This window comes from Parasteatoda tepidariorum, chromosome 10 (genome assembly GCF_982258835.1).
Source record: "Parasteatoda tepidariorum strain Cologne lab strain chromosome 10, Ptep-v5.0, whole genome shotgun sequence".
In the NCBI taxonomy this organism is placed as follows: domain Eukaryota; kingdom Metazoa; phylum Arthropoda; class Arachnida; order Araneae; family Theridiidae; genus Parasteatoda; species Parasteatoda tepidariorum.
Window position 1 is genome coordinate 100,001,708 of NC_141764.1, and position 15,224 is coordinate 100,016,931.

General features: G+C 30.7%; 1 protein-coding gene across 1 annotated transcript in view; it reads left to right on the forward strand.

Annotated features, from left to right (window-relative positions):
- The window catches only part of LOC107438418 (menorin), a 30,225-nt gene extending 15,722 nt beyond the window's left edge, over positions 1–14,503 (forward strand). Inside the window, exon 3 of the mRNA XM_016050710.4 lies at positions 12,822–14,503. Within this exon, the coding sequence (XP_015906196.2) occupies positions 12,822–14,033 (1,212 nt within the window). The 3' untranslated portion in view covers positions 14,034–14,503. The remainder of the gene's footprint in view (positions 1–12,821) is intronic.
- Positions 14,504–15,224: the final 721 nt, after the last annotated feature.

The following is a 15,224-nucleotide window of genomic DNA, read 5'->3' on the forward strand; positions in this document are numbered from 1 at the left end:
ATTTTTTTGTACATCCATGCATTACATGCGCATAAGTATTAACAAAGTATGTAGTTATACAAGTACATAAGTAAGTTGTACATAAGTACACACTTTGCGTGCACATATATCGATGTACATATAAATATGCATGTATACATGTACGCATTTTATTTACGCAACTATGTGCATATATTGTACCTTTAAATAACATTTTTACATATTGTACGCAAATACGTACAATTTTATACACAAATGTACATTGTATATACGTACTATCATCGTAAATTTATACAATATATGCACTTAAGTACATAAAAGCATGCAAACGCATTAACATTATTTTCATATACGTTCATACATACATAGTCTATGTATACAAAGATACAAAACATTGCCTTTTTGTACAAACTAACATATATGCGTACATGTATCATAAATGCATAATTATATGTACTAAGCATATGCGCATTGCATTAAGTATATTACAATATAATTATGAATATTGTACGTACAAACAACGTTTGTGTATACATTGTATGTATAGGAATCGCAAATTGTACATTCTATGTACATAAAAATATGTAAACACATGAATACCTACATAAAAAATTTGACTAAAGTAACACTTTGAGGGCCACTTTCACATTCATCAGATTTTGTTATGCTAGAAACGTTTTCTTCAACGGAAGTATCACATTTCTGTACAACAGAAAAACTTACATTGGTACTAGATGCTGTCACCTCACTAATTTCAGATCGTGATTTTTTTCTCAAAATAATTAAAAATTGCTAAATTCTTGCGTTAAAAGTTGTTAAATCCTAAAGATCCAAGAACAGCAAATATATGTATATATTGGCACAGAAATATCGCTATGCTACGATCTCAAAGTTTCGAGCTGGAATGAATAACTTCGGCGATTGAATGAACTTTTTGTTAAGACAAAACAAAACAGATTTAGCGACGAGCTCCGAAAGACAAGCGACAGAGATAACTCTTAGTCTGACTAACTAACTCCACTGTACTCCGTTCCCCCTTTTATATAATTTTTCACCGCGTCTCCAAAATTCTCGAATTGTCTCAAAGACGACAGAACGTCTAGGATTCCAGAATCATCGCTTAAAGACCTCGCGAATGACAGCCAGTCTCGAAAACTATACTGGTAGGACAGAAAGGAACCAGTCCATAACAGTATCACGTGATTTTGGTTTCAAGAGTACAACCCTATTATAGTAAATGTTTTTTCAGTATTCTGAGAAATACCGTGAGAAAAAAAAAGTAGGCATAAGGTTAATAAAAATATATAGTCTTAAAAAATAATAGCTCGCATAATTTCTACTAAAATTTTTATTTTTGCAATTTTGTCTGAGCTCAAGGGGGGTGTTTAAACCCCTAAACCCCTCCCTTGCGTACGCCACTGTCTTGCGCTATTTTAAACAAGTTTTTCTAAACCTTTGAAGCAATAACTTTGTAATTAATTTTAAATTGCTCCATAAATTTTGTTTAATTTTATTGAATATTTTTAGAGTTTTAGCAGAAAAAAAAACATAAGACAAAAAAATTTGTTTTTATAAAAATGTCCATATCTTCATAAATATTTTAGCTAGGTTCACGAAATTTTGTGCAATTAACTTTTATAATAACCAAAATAATTTTTACAAGTTACAAATTTATTCCTGCAGTTTTTGGCCCTCAAAAACATTATTTACCATTTGTAATTAATTGTCGGTCCCTCAAACAACTAAAAGCTTTAAACTTCACTGAAAAGTATGAGAAATTGCACGATATTAACACTTCTGAAGTTATAAAAGTAATTCTTTAATTATTTCTTGAGAAATATTAAAAAAATGTATTAGTATAGTAGTGTTTCCGTTATTTTTTCATCCACCCCCTGTATATTATTATTATTATTATATAAACTGCTGTTTGTAGAAAATGCAACACCATGAAGGAATCATCAGAATCAAATGAAATTCGCAGCAAATGTCAATTATAGGATATTATGCAAATTAATAAAGTTTCAGAGCCATCGCGCGTGCGTGGCGCGCGCAGCGCCCTCTGAATTGATGCTGAAAGCGTATAAATAAAGTGCTGTAGCGGGACGTTGAAAATAGTCTATGATTATTTGTTAGTGGCAAACGTTTAGTGAGACCTGAGTATGCCTCCACGACGGAAGAATAAGAAATTCAAGCAACTTACGGAGTTTGAACGAGGGAGGATAATCGGCCTTCGAGAAGGAGGATTTTCCTATCGCGCAATAGCAGCTCGTATGCAGCGGAACAGTTCCACAGTGATGCGAGTTTGGAAGCAGTGGACCGACGAGCACCGAACAACTCGAAAAACAGGCACTGGACGACAGAAGGTGACGTCAGAGCGCGATGATCGACACCTGCTCCGCATGGCGGTGAATGATCGCACAGCTTCCTACAGGCAGCTGGCAGCACATTGGTCTACTACTACAGGTGTACAATTGTCGGCTTCGTCAATTCGTCGTCGTCTGCTGCGCCGTGGATTGCGTGCAAGGGTGCCATTATACAGGATTCCCCTCACGGCGGATCATCGACGGCTGCGTCGGCAGTGGGCTCTTGAGCACAGAGACTGGCGAGCTGATTGGCACCAAGTTGTCTTTTCAGATGAATCACGCTTCAATTTGTGGACCCATGATGGCCGTGTTCGTGTTAGACGTTATGCCGGTCAACGCTGCCTTCCTGAGTGTATTATTGAACGACATAGTGGTCGAACACCCGGAGTTATGGTCTGGGGTGCGATTTCGTATCATGGACGATCCAATTTGATACGAATTGAGGGTAATCTCAATAGCAACAGATACGTCCGTGAAGTGCTACAGCCCGAAGTCGTTCCTTTCCTTCAAGGCATCCCTGGAGCTATCTTTCAGCAGGATAATGCACGCCCACATGTTGCGCGGACTGTTAGAGACTTCTGTTCAGCACAACGCATGCAACTTCTTCCTTGGCCTGCTTATTCGCCGGATATGTCGCCTATTGAGCACGTGTGGGATATGGTTGGTCGGCGTCTCACTCGTGATCCGCGTCCTGCAGTTTCCAAAGACGAACTTTGGTTGCGCATACAAGCGATATGGAATTCTCTTCCTCAAGCAGATATTCAACATCTGTTTGACTCCATGCCACGTCGTATAGCAGCACTTATTGCAGCGCGTGGTGGCTGCACCAAATACTGATTTCGGACGCTTAATTTGTTTCTTTTGTTTTGAAAATTTCATCATTTATTTGTATCAGTACAAGTCGTTTCTGCATTAAATTTCATTTGATTCTGATGATTCTTTCATGGTGTTGCATTTTCTACAAACAGCAGTTTATATATATATATATATATATATATATATATATATATATATATATATATATATATATATATATATATATATATATATATATATATATATATATATATATATATATATATATATATATATATATATATATATAATGAAAGGCTGGGATGGCATAGTTGGTAGTGCATTGGGGACCAAGAGGTCGTGTTTAAGAGGTCCAGAGGACCTCTTATTGTTTATTCTTTGTTTATTCTTTGTTCAGGTCAAAGTTATCTAAAGATGAATAAGTGATGTATGAATGAGTCTGCCCTATGAACAAGCTCTGACGTGTGTATGGTTGAAGTTGCATTCTTGGCCATCGATGGCTCCTCTGAAAAATAAGAAATACACCCTCTGCCTTAAATGCGCTTGGTTTCACCAAGCTGGCTTGCTGATATTGGCATTAGAAACAACAACAACAATAATGGAAGAGAAACTTTTTGACATTTCTCAAGAAATACTCTGAAGATTATTTTGCAAATTTAGAGATATTCATGCGATATTTCATCGTTGGCAATATTCTTTAACGCTTTCAGAGGGACTGACAATAAATTCTGAAAGAAAACAGGCTTTTTTGAACACCTTATGCCAAAAATCAAGCAATACACTCGTAACTTGCATCGAATACTTTAATTTTTATTTGCAATAACTGCAAAAAATTTCATAAACCTAGCTTAAATATTTATGCAGATATGAACATATTTATGAGAGACTAATTTATTTGTCGTACGATTTTTTTTATAACTTCAGAATATATTCAGTAAAATGAAACGAAATTTTTGGATCAATTTGAAGTTAAATACAAAATTTTGTCTTAAAATGTAAAACAATTTTGCTAAAAACTACGCAAGATACGAGTATTTAAAGCAGTTCTTTTATACAGTGCATGCACGGATAAAATTAAAAAATTTTTCTTCATAATTTTGTAGTGAAACGTATTAAGCAAATAATGAAAAAAAAATCTTATTTGAATATCGTATGAAACCGGAAAGGGTTTTTCAAAGATTTCATTTTGTTCTTGCTATTCGGTTATAAGGAAGTGTTATTTATAATGCTTCAAATAAAATTTGTGAAAAATCCTTGACTATTTTGAGCTTTCTTTTTAAAAGTACAAAAACTACATAGAAAATTTCCTAAAACTTTTTACGTTTTTAAGATATTTAAGTAAAACTTTTTTCATTAGTTGTTAATTACAATTCACTTCAAAGTAATGAAAAAATGCTTTAAATTTTTTTTCGCACATGCGCAGTTTAAAAGAACCACTTTAAATATTCATATCATGAGTAGTTTTTAGCGAACTGTTTTCAAATCTTAAAACAAACTTTTAAAATTTTAAAACCATTGCTCCAAGAATTTTGTTTAATTTCACTGGATAATTTTGAAATTGCAAAAGAAAAGAAAAAAAACGTAATAAAAAGATATAAGTTTATATATATATATATATATATATATATATATATATATATATATATATATATATATATATATATATATATATATATATATATATATATATATATATATATATATATATATATATATATTTATATATATATATATATATATATATTTATATATATATATATATATATATATATATATATATATATATATATATATATATATATATATATATATATATATATATATATATATATATATATATATATATATATATATATATATGTATATATATATATGTATATATATATATGTGTATATATATGTATATATATATATATATATATATATATAAGTTCAAAATGAAGAATTATAGACATATGAAAAAAAGGAGGTGGGAAATAATAAGTAAAAAAACAACAAACAAAATTTTATTTAAAAAAAAAAAAAAAAAAAAAAAAAGTGAAATGATAATTAAAAAACCGGAAAAAAAGATATAATCTTTTCTTCAGCCCACACGATTATATCCGCAAAACAGCATCTTTCTGCGAAAACATTTTTAAATCATTCTTGAAAAATAACTGTCCATGTAAGTTGTTATGATTTTGCTACTCGCTTTATAGTCCCCCCTTTTTAATGTTTTTTATTTTTATTTTATTTTTTCTTTTTATTTTATTTTATTATCTGTTTTTACATGTTATATTTACTTTTTATGATCTATTTTTATGTAGTTATTTTATAAAAAAATTTTTTTTTTGAGTGCTCCTCACACTATTGTATTAATATATTTTGCTTTGGCTTTATTGATACAATATCAGAAAGCACTCTGTTTTGCGGATATAATCGTGTGGGCTAAAGAAAAGATTATATCTTTTTTTTCCGGTTTTTTCCGGTTTTTTAATTAACATTTCACTTTTTTTTTTAAATAAAATGTTGTTTGTTATTTTTTTTACTTATTATTTCCCACCCCCTTTTTTTCACATGTCTATTATTTTTCTTTGTTTTATTCTTCATTTTGAACTTATATATATATATATATATATATATATATATATATATATATATATATATATATATATATATATATATATATATATATATATATATATATATATATATATATATATATATATATATATATATATATATATATATATATATATATATATATATATATTATATATATATATATATATATATATATATATATTATCTGGAGGAAAGTGACGAGACAACTGTAAAGTTTGGTGGCGGAGGATTGATGGTATGAGCCAGTTTCTCCTGGTATGGGGCTGGCCCACTGGTGAAGGTTGATGGTATGATGAATGCCGATGGATACTGTGATATTCTCGACAATCATGTCCTTCCTACCTTGTGGGCAACATATGGTATGGATGACTGCTTGTATCAAGACGACAACGCAAGATCTCATGTTGCACGGAGGACTCTTGATTGGTATGTGAACAACAACGTTAAACGCATGGAGTGGCCGGCGCAGAGCCCTAATCTTAACCCAATTGAACATCTCTGGGACGAATTGGACCGTCGGTTGAGGGTCTGCACCCCACTCCCCAAAAGCAAGTACGAACTATAGAACTTCCTGTTAAGCATTTGGAAGGAAATTCCTCTTGCCACTATGGCTAATTTAGTGGAAAGCATGCCCAGAAGGGTTGCAGCTGTAATCGCAGCCTATAATTTTAATAAATATGAGTTTATGTCGTTATAGTATCGTGTCCCGTCACTTTCTTCCAAATAGTGTATATATATATATATATATATATATATATATATATATATATATATATATATATATATATATATATATATATATATATATATATATATATATATATATATATATATATATATATATATATATATATATATATATATATATATATATATATATATATATATATATATATATATATATATATATATATATATATGTTGCTATCTCCATAAATAGTTAAGTCAAATTTACGAAATTTTATACAGTTACAGCAAATAAAAATCGAAGTGATCAATACGAGTTATAAGTTTTTTTGCTCGATTTTCTGGATTAAGGTGTTCAAAAATATTTATTGACGGTCCCTCGTGAAAAATGTTGTAAAAATGTATTATTCAATGTATTATTTAAACGAAGGAAAAAGATATATAAATAATAACGAATAATTGAGGAGGAAAGCGAAATTAGAATTTATCAAAACCTGTTTGATTGTCGAAGGAAACAGCGGAGGAGAAAAGTGATCATTAGAAATATCCATTTTGGAATTAAAATTTATCGGATAATTTTGTTCTCGCATTCCTCAATTTTTCACAAATTTTCAATTCCACCCCCCCCCCACCACTCTCTTAAATGTAAATTTGTGACCCTTAGTATGCGTATTTTCTTTACTGCTGTTTTCACGAGAATTTTCTTTTTTTCAAACAATTTCAATTTCTATGTTTTAATATAACATTTGAAAGAAATAAAAATATATTTTGTGATGAACTCGTTTAAATTCAACTTATAGTGTATATATTTTTTACGAGGTTTTAAGTTTCCGCCTATTAGATTTCAACAGAAACTGACTACTTTTACACACTTTTGACTATTTAAAAATTTTCTCTCAGAATGTTCTTTATTCATTAATTTGCCTCGTTACGTGTTTACGTCAGAAATAGTTTATGGTGGATAAATCGCTTAATTTTCTTTTTTTTGTTGAAAAAAGAACAGAAAATATTTTGAAAAATAGAAAGTATTGTTTATTTTGTCAAGCACACAAATGAACAAAAGCATATTAATAATTAATTTCATGGTGTGAAATGAAATATCTAATTGTGTTTTTGAAACTAAATAATGTCTCTAAACGGAATACGAATATTTTAAAACGTGAAAAATTAAAAATTTGAAACATTTGTGCAAACAACATTCTTTTTTATCATTTAAATTTTCATATCATATTTAATGTAAATAGAATAAAGTTTGACTTTTAAGTGTGTCATTATTTGCATTTAAAATATCATTTGATATATTAAGTATTCGACCTATAGATGTATTACGATATAATTAATTAATATATTAAGCATAGTATACTCTTTGCGCAACATTTTTTTAATATTCGTAATCTGTATTTTCACGACATTAAATATTTTTTTATTTACTGTTAAGAACAAAAACAAAAACTAAAAAGTAGAGCAATTTTCATTTTAGTCAAAATTGTAAATTTTTGTAGTAAGACAAAAGAAAGTGCTTGCTTATAATATTTTGGCGTTTTTTTTTACGCAAGTGACACTTTTTTATTATTCTTTTTATAAACTGCCTTTTAATAAATATGTGTTTTTTTCTTTATATTTGTGTTTGAATACCTCATTAAAATGAATCACTTTTTTTCTTTCTTTTGTAAGAAGAATTTTAGCGGACTGATATGAAGAATAATATCAGGGTGAATATTTATTGATTTTTCATTGCATAATTAATTGAAAAGTGTCTAATATATATTTTAATATTATTAAAATATCCACCGTGTCATGAATATTCACTTCCGCATTATTAAAATGCTTTTTTTTTTATCACTTTCATTTTTTTTATCTCACTTTTCCGCTGTTATTCAAAAGTTTTTTTTTTTATTATTTTTTTTAACAAGACTTTTAACAATAACGTTTCATGTCCACATACGCATATTCGGAAGTTATTGCGCATGCCCAGTTACTTCCGAACTTATGGTTGAATATTTAACCAAACATTTTAAAGAGCATTTTCTCGCAGTATTCCGCACAATCACGTTCTCAATGTCCTGAAGTTATATGAAGTTACTTCCGAATATATTAATGTTATTTAGGATCATTTTCCTGTTGCATCCCCTGCATTCACGCAGGCATGTTTCATTGTTATGCCCAGATACTTACGAACATAACCGTTTCTTAAGAGATTCAGGGAGATTTCACAAATTTTCGTTATCTTCCGTACATAAGATTTCAAATAATTGCTCACTTCTAGTGCCAGATGCGCCCGTGAAATAATATCAAACTTATTTAATAAGAGATTTTCAAAAATACGTAAGTTAAAAACGCTAACATAGTGGACTATCATTTAACTTCGACCAAGAAATCAAAACAAACATTTACAATGGACGTAGACTATTTCCTTAAAGCTGTAACGAACGATTCAAGATGCTTTACTCTACATAAAACTGGGGTTATATGAGCCAAAAAATTAGGTACTACATTATTGATTTTGATGAATTCAGTGAAAACAATGCAGCTCATTATTATTATTATTAATATTTAAAAAAATATTATTAAGCTTTTATGGATTATTTAACTTCTTTTAACTAATTTATATAGTATAAATATATAAATATAATTTTAAAATTGCGAAAATATATTTAGTTTCTTATGAAACTAGTGCGATTAGACAATCATAATGTTAAACAGAAACCAATAAAACTATTTTTTTCCGTTGAATGAACCAATGATTGTAAAATCACACGATTCATTTCTAATTTTCATCCATACATTTCTTCAAATTCTCATTCCATGCCCATGTTTTTAGTTCGAAGGTAGGCTTAAATAGAAAACATTTAACAGCAACAAACATCGTGCTTGTAGCTTTAAGCGCGAGCATGCGCAGTAGCTTCAATCTTACGTACAGGAGCGTGCGGAAGCTAACGTAAAATGCAAAATCTTCCTATTTTCTCGTAGTATCCCTCACGTTCACGTACGCATGTTTTTAAATAATTGAGCATGCTCTGTTACTTCCGAACATAAACCTCATTAAAGTGTTAAAACACTTTCTCGTAGCATCCGGCACTTATCTCTGAATATATCGCAGCTGAAGAGTTTGCGAGGAGCATATCTACGTGAACGTACTTGATGCAGCGCGAAAAAGGTAAATCTTTATATAAATCGTAGCTTAACCCCAAATTTCTCCCGTAGTCGTCATTTGGGGAAAGGTAAATCTTTATATAGGGTGTTCCGAAAAAAACCACACTTGATGTAAATTTTTAAATTTCTTTTCAGAAATGAAGTAAAAAAAATACGCAGATCACAAATGAATTAAGTGATTGGGAAACAAAACTGCAATCGAAATTCGTCGAATTTCTAGTCAAGAAGACAGGATTTAAATAAAAAGTATAAAAAAAACCCACATCGAAATTAGAATTTTTTTGCCTGATGAATCTCGGAGTTGTTTTTAAGAATCGCCATCCAACTCCTCTCTGTCTCTCTTGTTATTTAAACGCAAGTTTTAATGCTTAGAGTCTCACTTTCCTCAATAGTGATTCGTTATGTTTCTATAATGTTTTTTCTATCTTTAATATTGATTTGCGACTCTTAATGTGCATACTTTATTTACTTCCTTTTCTGACAAAGATTCTAAAAATCTTGTATTTATAGGAAGGTAGTGCATTTCAATAAAAAGTTGGAATATACTGCCGTGGAGAAAAAGCATGATTTGCCGACACCATGATAACATCGAAGGGAAAAGTGTGGAGTGGGGGATTGACTTAGAGACCCTTATTCTATACACAAAGATTCTATTCTATACATTCTATTTACAATGGTTATATTACAAGATTACTTACTGTGTTAACGAAGCCTTTTCCCTCGTCATTTTGGATTTTAGGTTTAATTTTTGATATTTTTTTTGTACTTAAACTTTTGATGATAGAGTACCATTCGAGATACATTTCAGATAAGTCTGAATAAAAATGGGTGGCTTAATTCAATTATTAGGAACAGCACTTGTTCATTTTTAAAGTTTCTATACATTCTTTTACAAAAATGAAAAGCAATAAAGTAGGGCATAGATTTGTCCGTTTTTTTTTTTAAAAATTAAATTTGTTATTTTATAAAAATGGAAACCAATTTGGATAATGTTGAAATAATTCTATTCAATATAATACTGTATATATATATATATATATATATATATATATATATATATATAATTGGTAAAAATATATAAAGCAAATTACATTTCAGTGCTGTGAAAAAACACTCTAATAATAAAAATTGGAAAAATTAAGCAACAACACCCATAATAGGAAAGGAAGTAAATAAAACCAATAATAATAATAATAAAAATAGTCCATTGAAGTCGGTAATATATATTCTCTATTATCATTTAGCAAAAAATATCTTTATAAACAGTTCAAAGAATTTAATAAATCTTGTTTTACTCAAATTACTTTCCTGAAAATGTATACGGTACTTTAAAATTACTTTCTCCGCTAATTATCGGCAACTTTGTTTTCGAAACTCATTAAAAATTACCTTTAATATGAGCTTCGAAGATTTCGTTTTGTTTTTGCCTATATTCTTTTTACAAATTTACTACTTTCCATATAGTCTGGAATAAAGTTGTTTTTAACAATATTTTCTCGAAGTTCGTTTATTTATTTATTTTTGTAATTAAAATCTTTTCGCATGTTTCAAAAAAATTTGTTTTGCGTGAAAAATACAGAATTAATTTGGTTAATTTTAGATTATTAAGGAAAGTATGTTAAATAATTATGAAAGATATTTTTTGTCACGAGATTTATTTTACGAGTTTTGTTGCAGATTTAGTTTTTAGAATTTTATTTTTTTTAAAAATTTTTTTATCTCCTAAATCAATCATTTTTTTTTCCTAAAATATTTTTAGTTTGTATTGCTCACAGAAAGTTATATAAATGGGAAATGTTCTTTATTGGATAAATTATACACAATTTTAATAAATCATAAAGAAAATAATTTTATACTAATTATGATAAAAAATTTCTTTTGTATCATCGTTAGGCTATTTACGTCTTACAAGAGATGGATTATGAGCCATTGGCACCTGTCTGGGAAACATGCTTGGGGATTATCCGAAAGACGTGCCATCACAATTTTGATCCTCTGCAGAGGAGCTCTCATTTCTTAGGCCACTTCCTCAGTTTAGACATAGATCTAAAGGGGAAGGAAATTCGTTTATCTAAAACAAACACGGCTTTTTAAACAGTTTGAAATGCATTAACTGACACTGAAAACATTTTTATGTGTTTGAAAAGCGTACTGATTCTACGGTGTTAATTAGAAAAATGTTGTTACTCACTGTATAGCATATTAAAGATGATCTCTTCAAGCTATTAAGTGAACATTTCATTGTGAGATCAAATATAGATAGATATAGAGTTTTACAAACTTTGTGGGTCATTATAGTATGATATATCTTACTATGTATAAAAATCTAAGGATGGTGTCGCAGCTTTCCATTGCTTTCCGTGCATTTTTTATTGTCCTGAAAATCACGTGGTAGGATCCAGCTTTTCTACAATCATTTCCGTATTGTTTTGGTTGCCATCTGCATAAAAATAATATAAGTCTCAAAGGTATTCTTTTTCTATAAATATTTTTATATCCCTAATTTAAACTTATTTTCTCGTACTGCTATTATTACGCTCGTAATTCAAGAGTTTAAAACTAAGAGAATTGTTGTTTCCATTCATTATTGTTATAATTTAATTCTTTGCTTCATTTTAAGATTAAGTTGTATAGAAAGGTGGTCTAATCTTGTTAACCATTTTTAAATTATTATTTTTGTGCAAATAACGTTATTATACTATTATGAATGACAGTTAAAGAGATCTGTTAAATGATTTAGAACTTAACGATTAGCTTCATGCACAATGAGATGAAAGCAAACAGAGTATTTATTACAAAACAGAGTATTAACAGAGTGCCCGTTTGGTAAGAGAAAATATTAAATTACGGTTGTGAACAATATAATGTTATAACACTATAAATGTTATTTTACAAAATTGATTACTTAGAAAGATTACTTCTGATCACCAATAGATCTAAATATATATAATACTAATAGGTATTAGGTGGCACAGGTATAAGCTAACAGAACTCCTTTAAGTACACACATGTTAAGTGAATAATTTTAATTTTAGTAGAAAAACTGTTTTCTGCCAATAAACAACAATTAATTTGAGCGAAGCAATCATCTGAGATGCTTGGCTCACTAGATAATTATTATTTGTTTTCTAGGAATTAAGTCAAAATGTCGGTTCAATTTTACTCTGTGTCACAATTTAGAAAATAATGGAAATTATATAATTCTTTCTTTTATTTCAGATCAATGTTACGCTGTGGCTGAATGCGGACATTTTAAAAGGTCCCGTTCACCCCGATGCAGAACCAGTGAAAGAGAGCAATTTCATGATGTTATGCAACCAGTACTTCCCTTCCGCCGTCTTGTCGATAGGATGGACAACTAACTTCATACCAACATTCCCCTTTTCCTGGCACTACGAATGGAAACACGTTCGCAAAATGGTCGAGGTCATAAAATGTTTCGGCTACGATGACCACCACCCCACGTTCACGTTTCCAGTTCGAGGTGTATTTGCTTCCCGCTCCATCAAGCAGTTGCGGTGGCTTCTTGAAATCATTCCTGGCAGTTCTTTAACTGTTTGGAGCGATAAACAAGATCCCATGCTGCTTCAAGATCTCATTAAAATTCGAACGTCTTTTCCGAAAAATCGAGTGTTCTATGACGTCCCCGAACGTCTCAGAAAGTCATTTTTGACAGTTAAAGACAAAATTAGCTATGACCCTTACCCATTATCGGATCTAAAAGATGACCAATGGGTGACATTGGCTCATGGTTCGGACCATTCATGCTCATCCAATACGTACGCTGGAAACAACACCCTATTGTTCGGAAAGTCCATAACAACCGCCGCTCTCCTTAAAAAATTACTCATACTGGATGGAACGCAATCACTAAAAGTAACTGGAAAAGTTATCTTTTTCAATGGATATGACCAGTCAGCATCCGGGAATCACGAACTGAATATTGTGCTGACGGATGTTAGCCATTTTTCTAAAAATTCATCCAACAGTGATTTAAATCTGTCTGGTAGCGATACAGACGTGATTTGGGAGGCTCTTAACGGATCCCATTTATACACTTTTAAGCATGACTTTCTGGAAAATTCGACCGACTGTCGTGTCTTCAAGTTGGACACATCTCAAGATCAATCCTTCCAAGCATGGACACTTCCCTGCGAAGATGTGGACGAAGGCAAATCGTTTGAGGACGTGATCAAAAACGGAATTCCAGAAGTGTCTTCCAGAAAAAGAATGGTTTTACCTAAAGGTCCGTTTATGTTTGGTTTTGTCTCCTCCGGCGATGGTCATGTCGCTGTTTATGATTTCGATATCAATGGTAAAAAGGAAAACATATCAGGTTCACCTCCCGCATACGACACTTCATTCAAATTCATTTCATTATTGTGTATTTCGGTGGCGGTGGGATATTTTATGAAGATGTGTTTTATATGAAAAGCTCTCCATTTCATGGGAGTCAATAGAATAAGCGCCTCAAGGTTACGTGGTTTTCCCACTCTCTACACTTCCCCCTTTTCCGTCGATCACTCCAAATTTTGCTTTTTTTTTCCCTCGTCAGTACGTTTCAGTAAGAAATCGGAATATCCTTGCGTGGGAAAAAGCGAAGGTTTGCCGTGACCATGGTTACGGAGTGGAGAAAAGTGGAAAATGAGGAAATTGCGTAAGTTTGAGAAGCCTATTCTATTTAAAAAGAGTATAGAATAATTATGGATCTTTCAGTGACTATATTTTATAATGAGATATAGTTTATTCTTATATTATTGTTTCCATAGACGCAGACTGTGATAAAGATTTCTTGTAGGTGATATTACGAACAAACTATGTAATGAGATGCTTGTTTACTAATGACTTTGTTAATGTGGATTTCCTCAGTTGTGAGAATAATTAAAAACTTTAACTACACAGTCACGTATTTCTTTGTGTTTGCTTTAGAATACCTTTTGTAAGTAAATCGTAAAACACCTATCAATGATTGAATTTAGAAACACAATGGGATAGCTGTAAGTGGCCTAGTGCGGGTATCTAGATCCTGATGGGTTGATGAAACGTGGCATTGTTTACGTTAGCAACTGTTTTAATTTTATTTCTTGTAGGCCAAGCTCGTCAAGTATTAATTCTCTTAAGTGACACATTCTAAATTCTTTCTCAAAGATTTCAAATTTTTTACTCTCTATTTACATAGAGACTTAAACACAAAGACAGGCAAGATGCTATGTGGAACATGAACACATTAATTATACATCGAAGTTGCCAGGTACCCCAAAAAAATATATTACTGTTACAATAAAATACATCAACAAATAATACATCTAAATTGAATAAAACAAAATGGACGAGAGAGAATTATATTTCAACTCATTCGATGCGCGATACGGCTCTATATTTAAATAAAACTTAACGTTAATTAACATTCTAACTTATGTAGAGAAACTTAGCTCAACTTAAACACGCCATTTCGCTAATAACGATAAGCTGGCCCTGAAGTCATCTGTCACATGTGTGGGTGTGGGAGGTCTTGAAGTGCAAGTACCCAATTGTGGAAAAAAATTGGCTATTTCTGAATTGGGTTCCTTGGACCTTATTTTCCCGATTGCGAGTACCCGCTATATTTTGAGGGTCAAGACG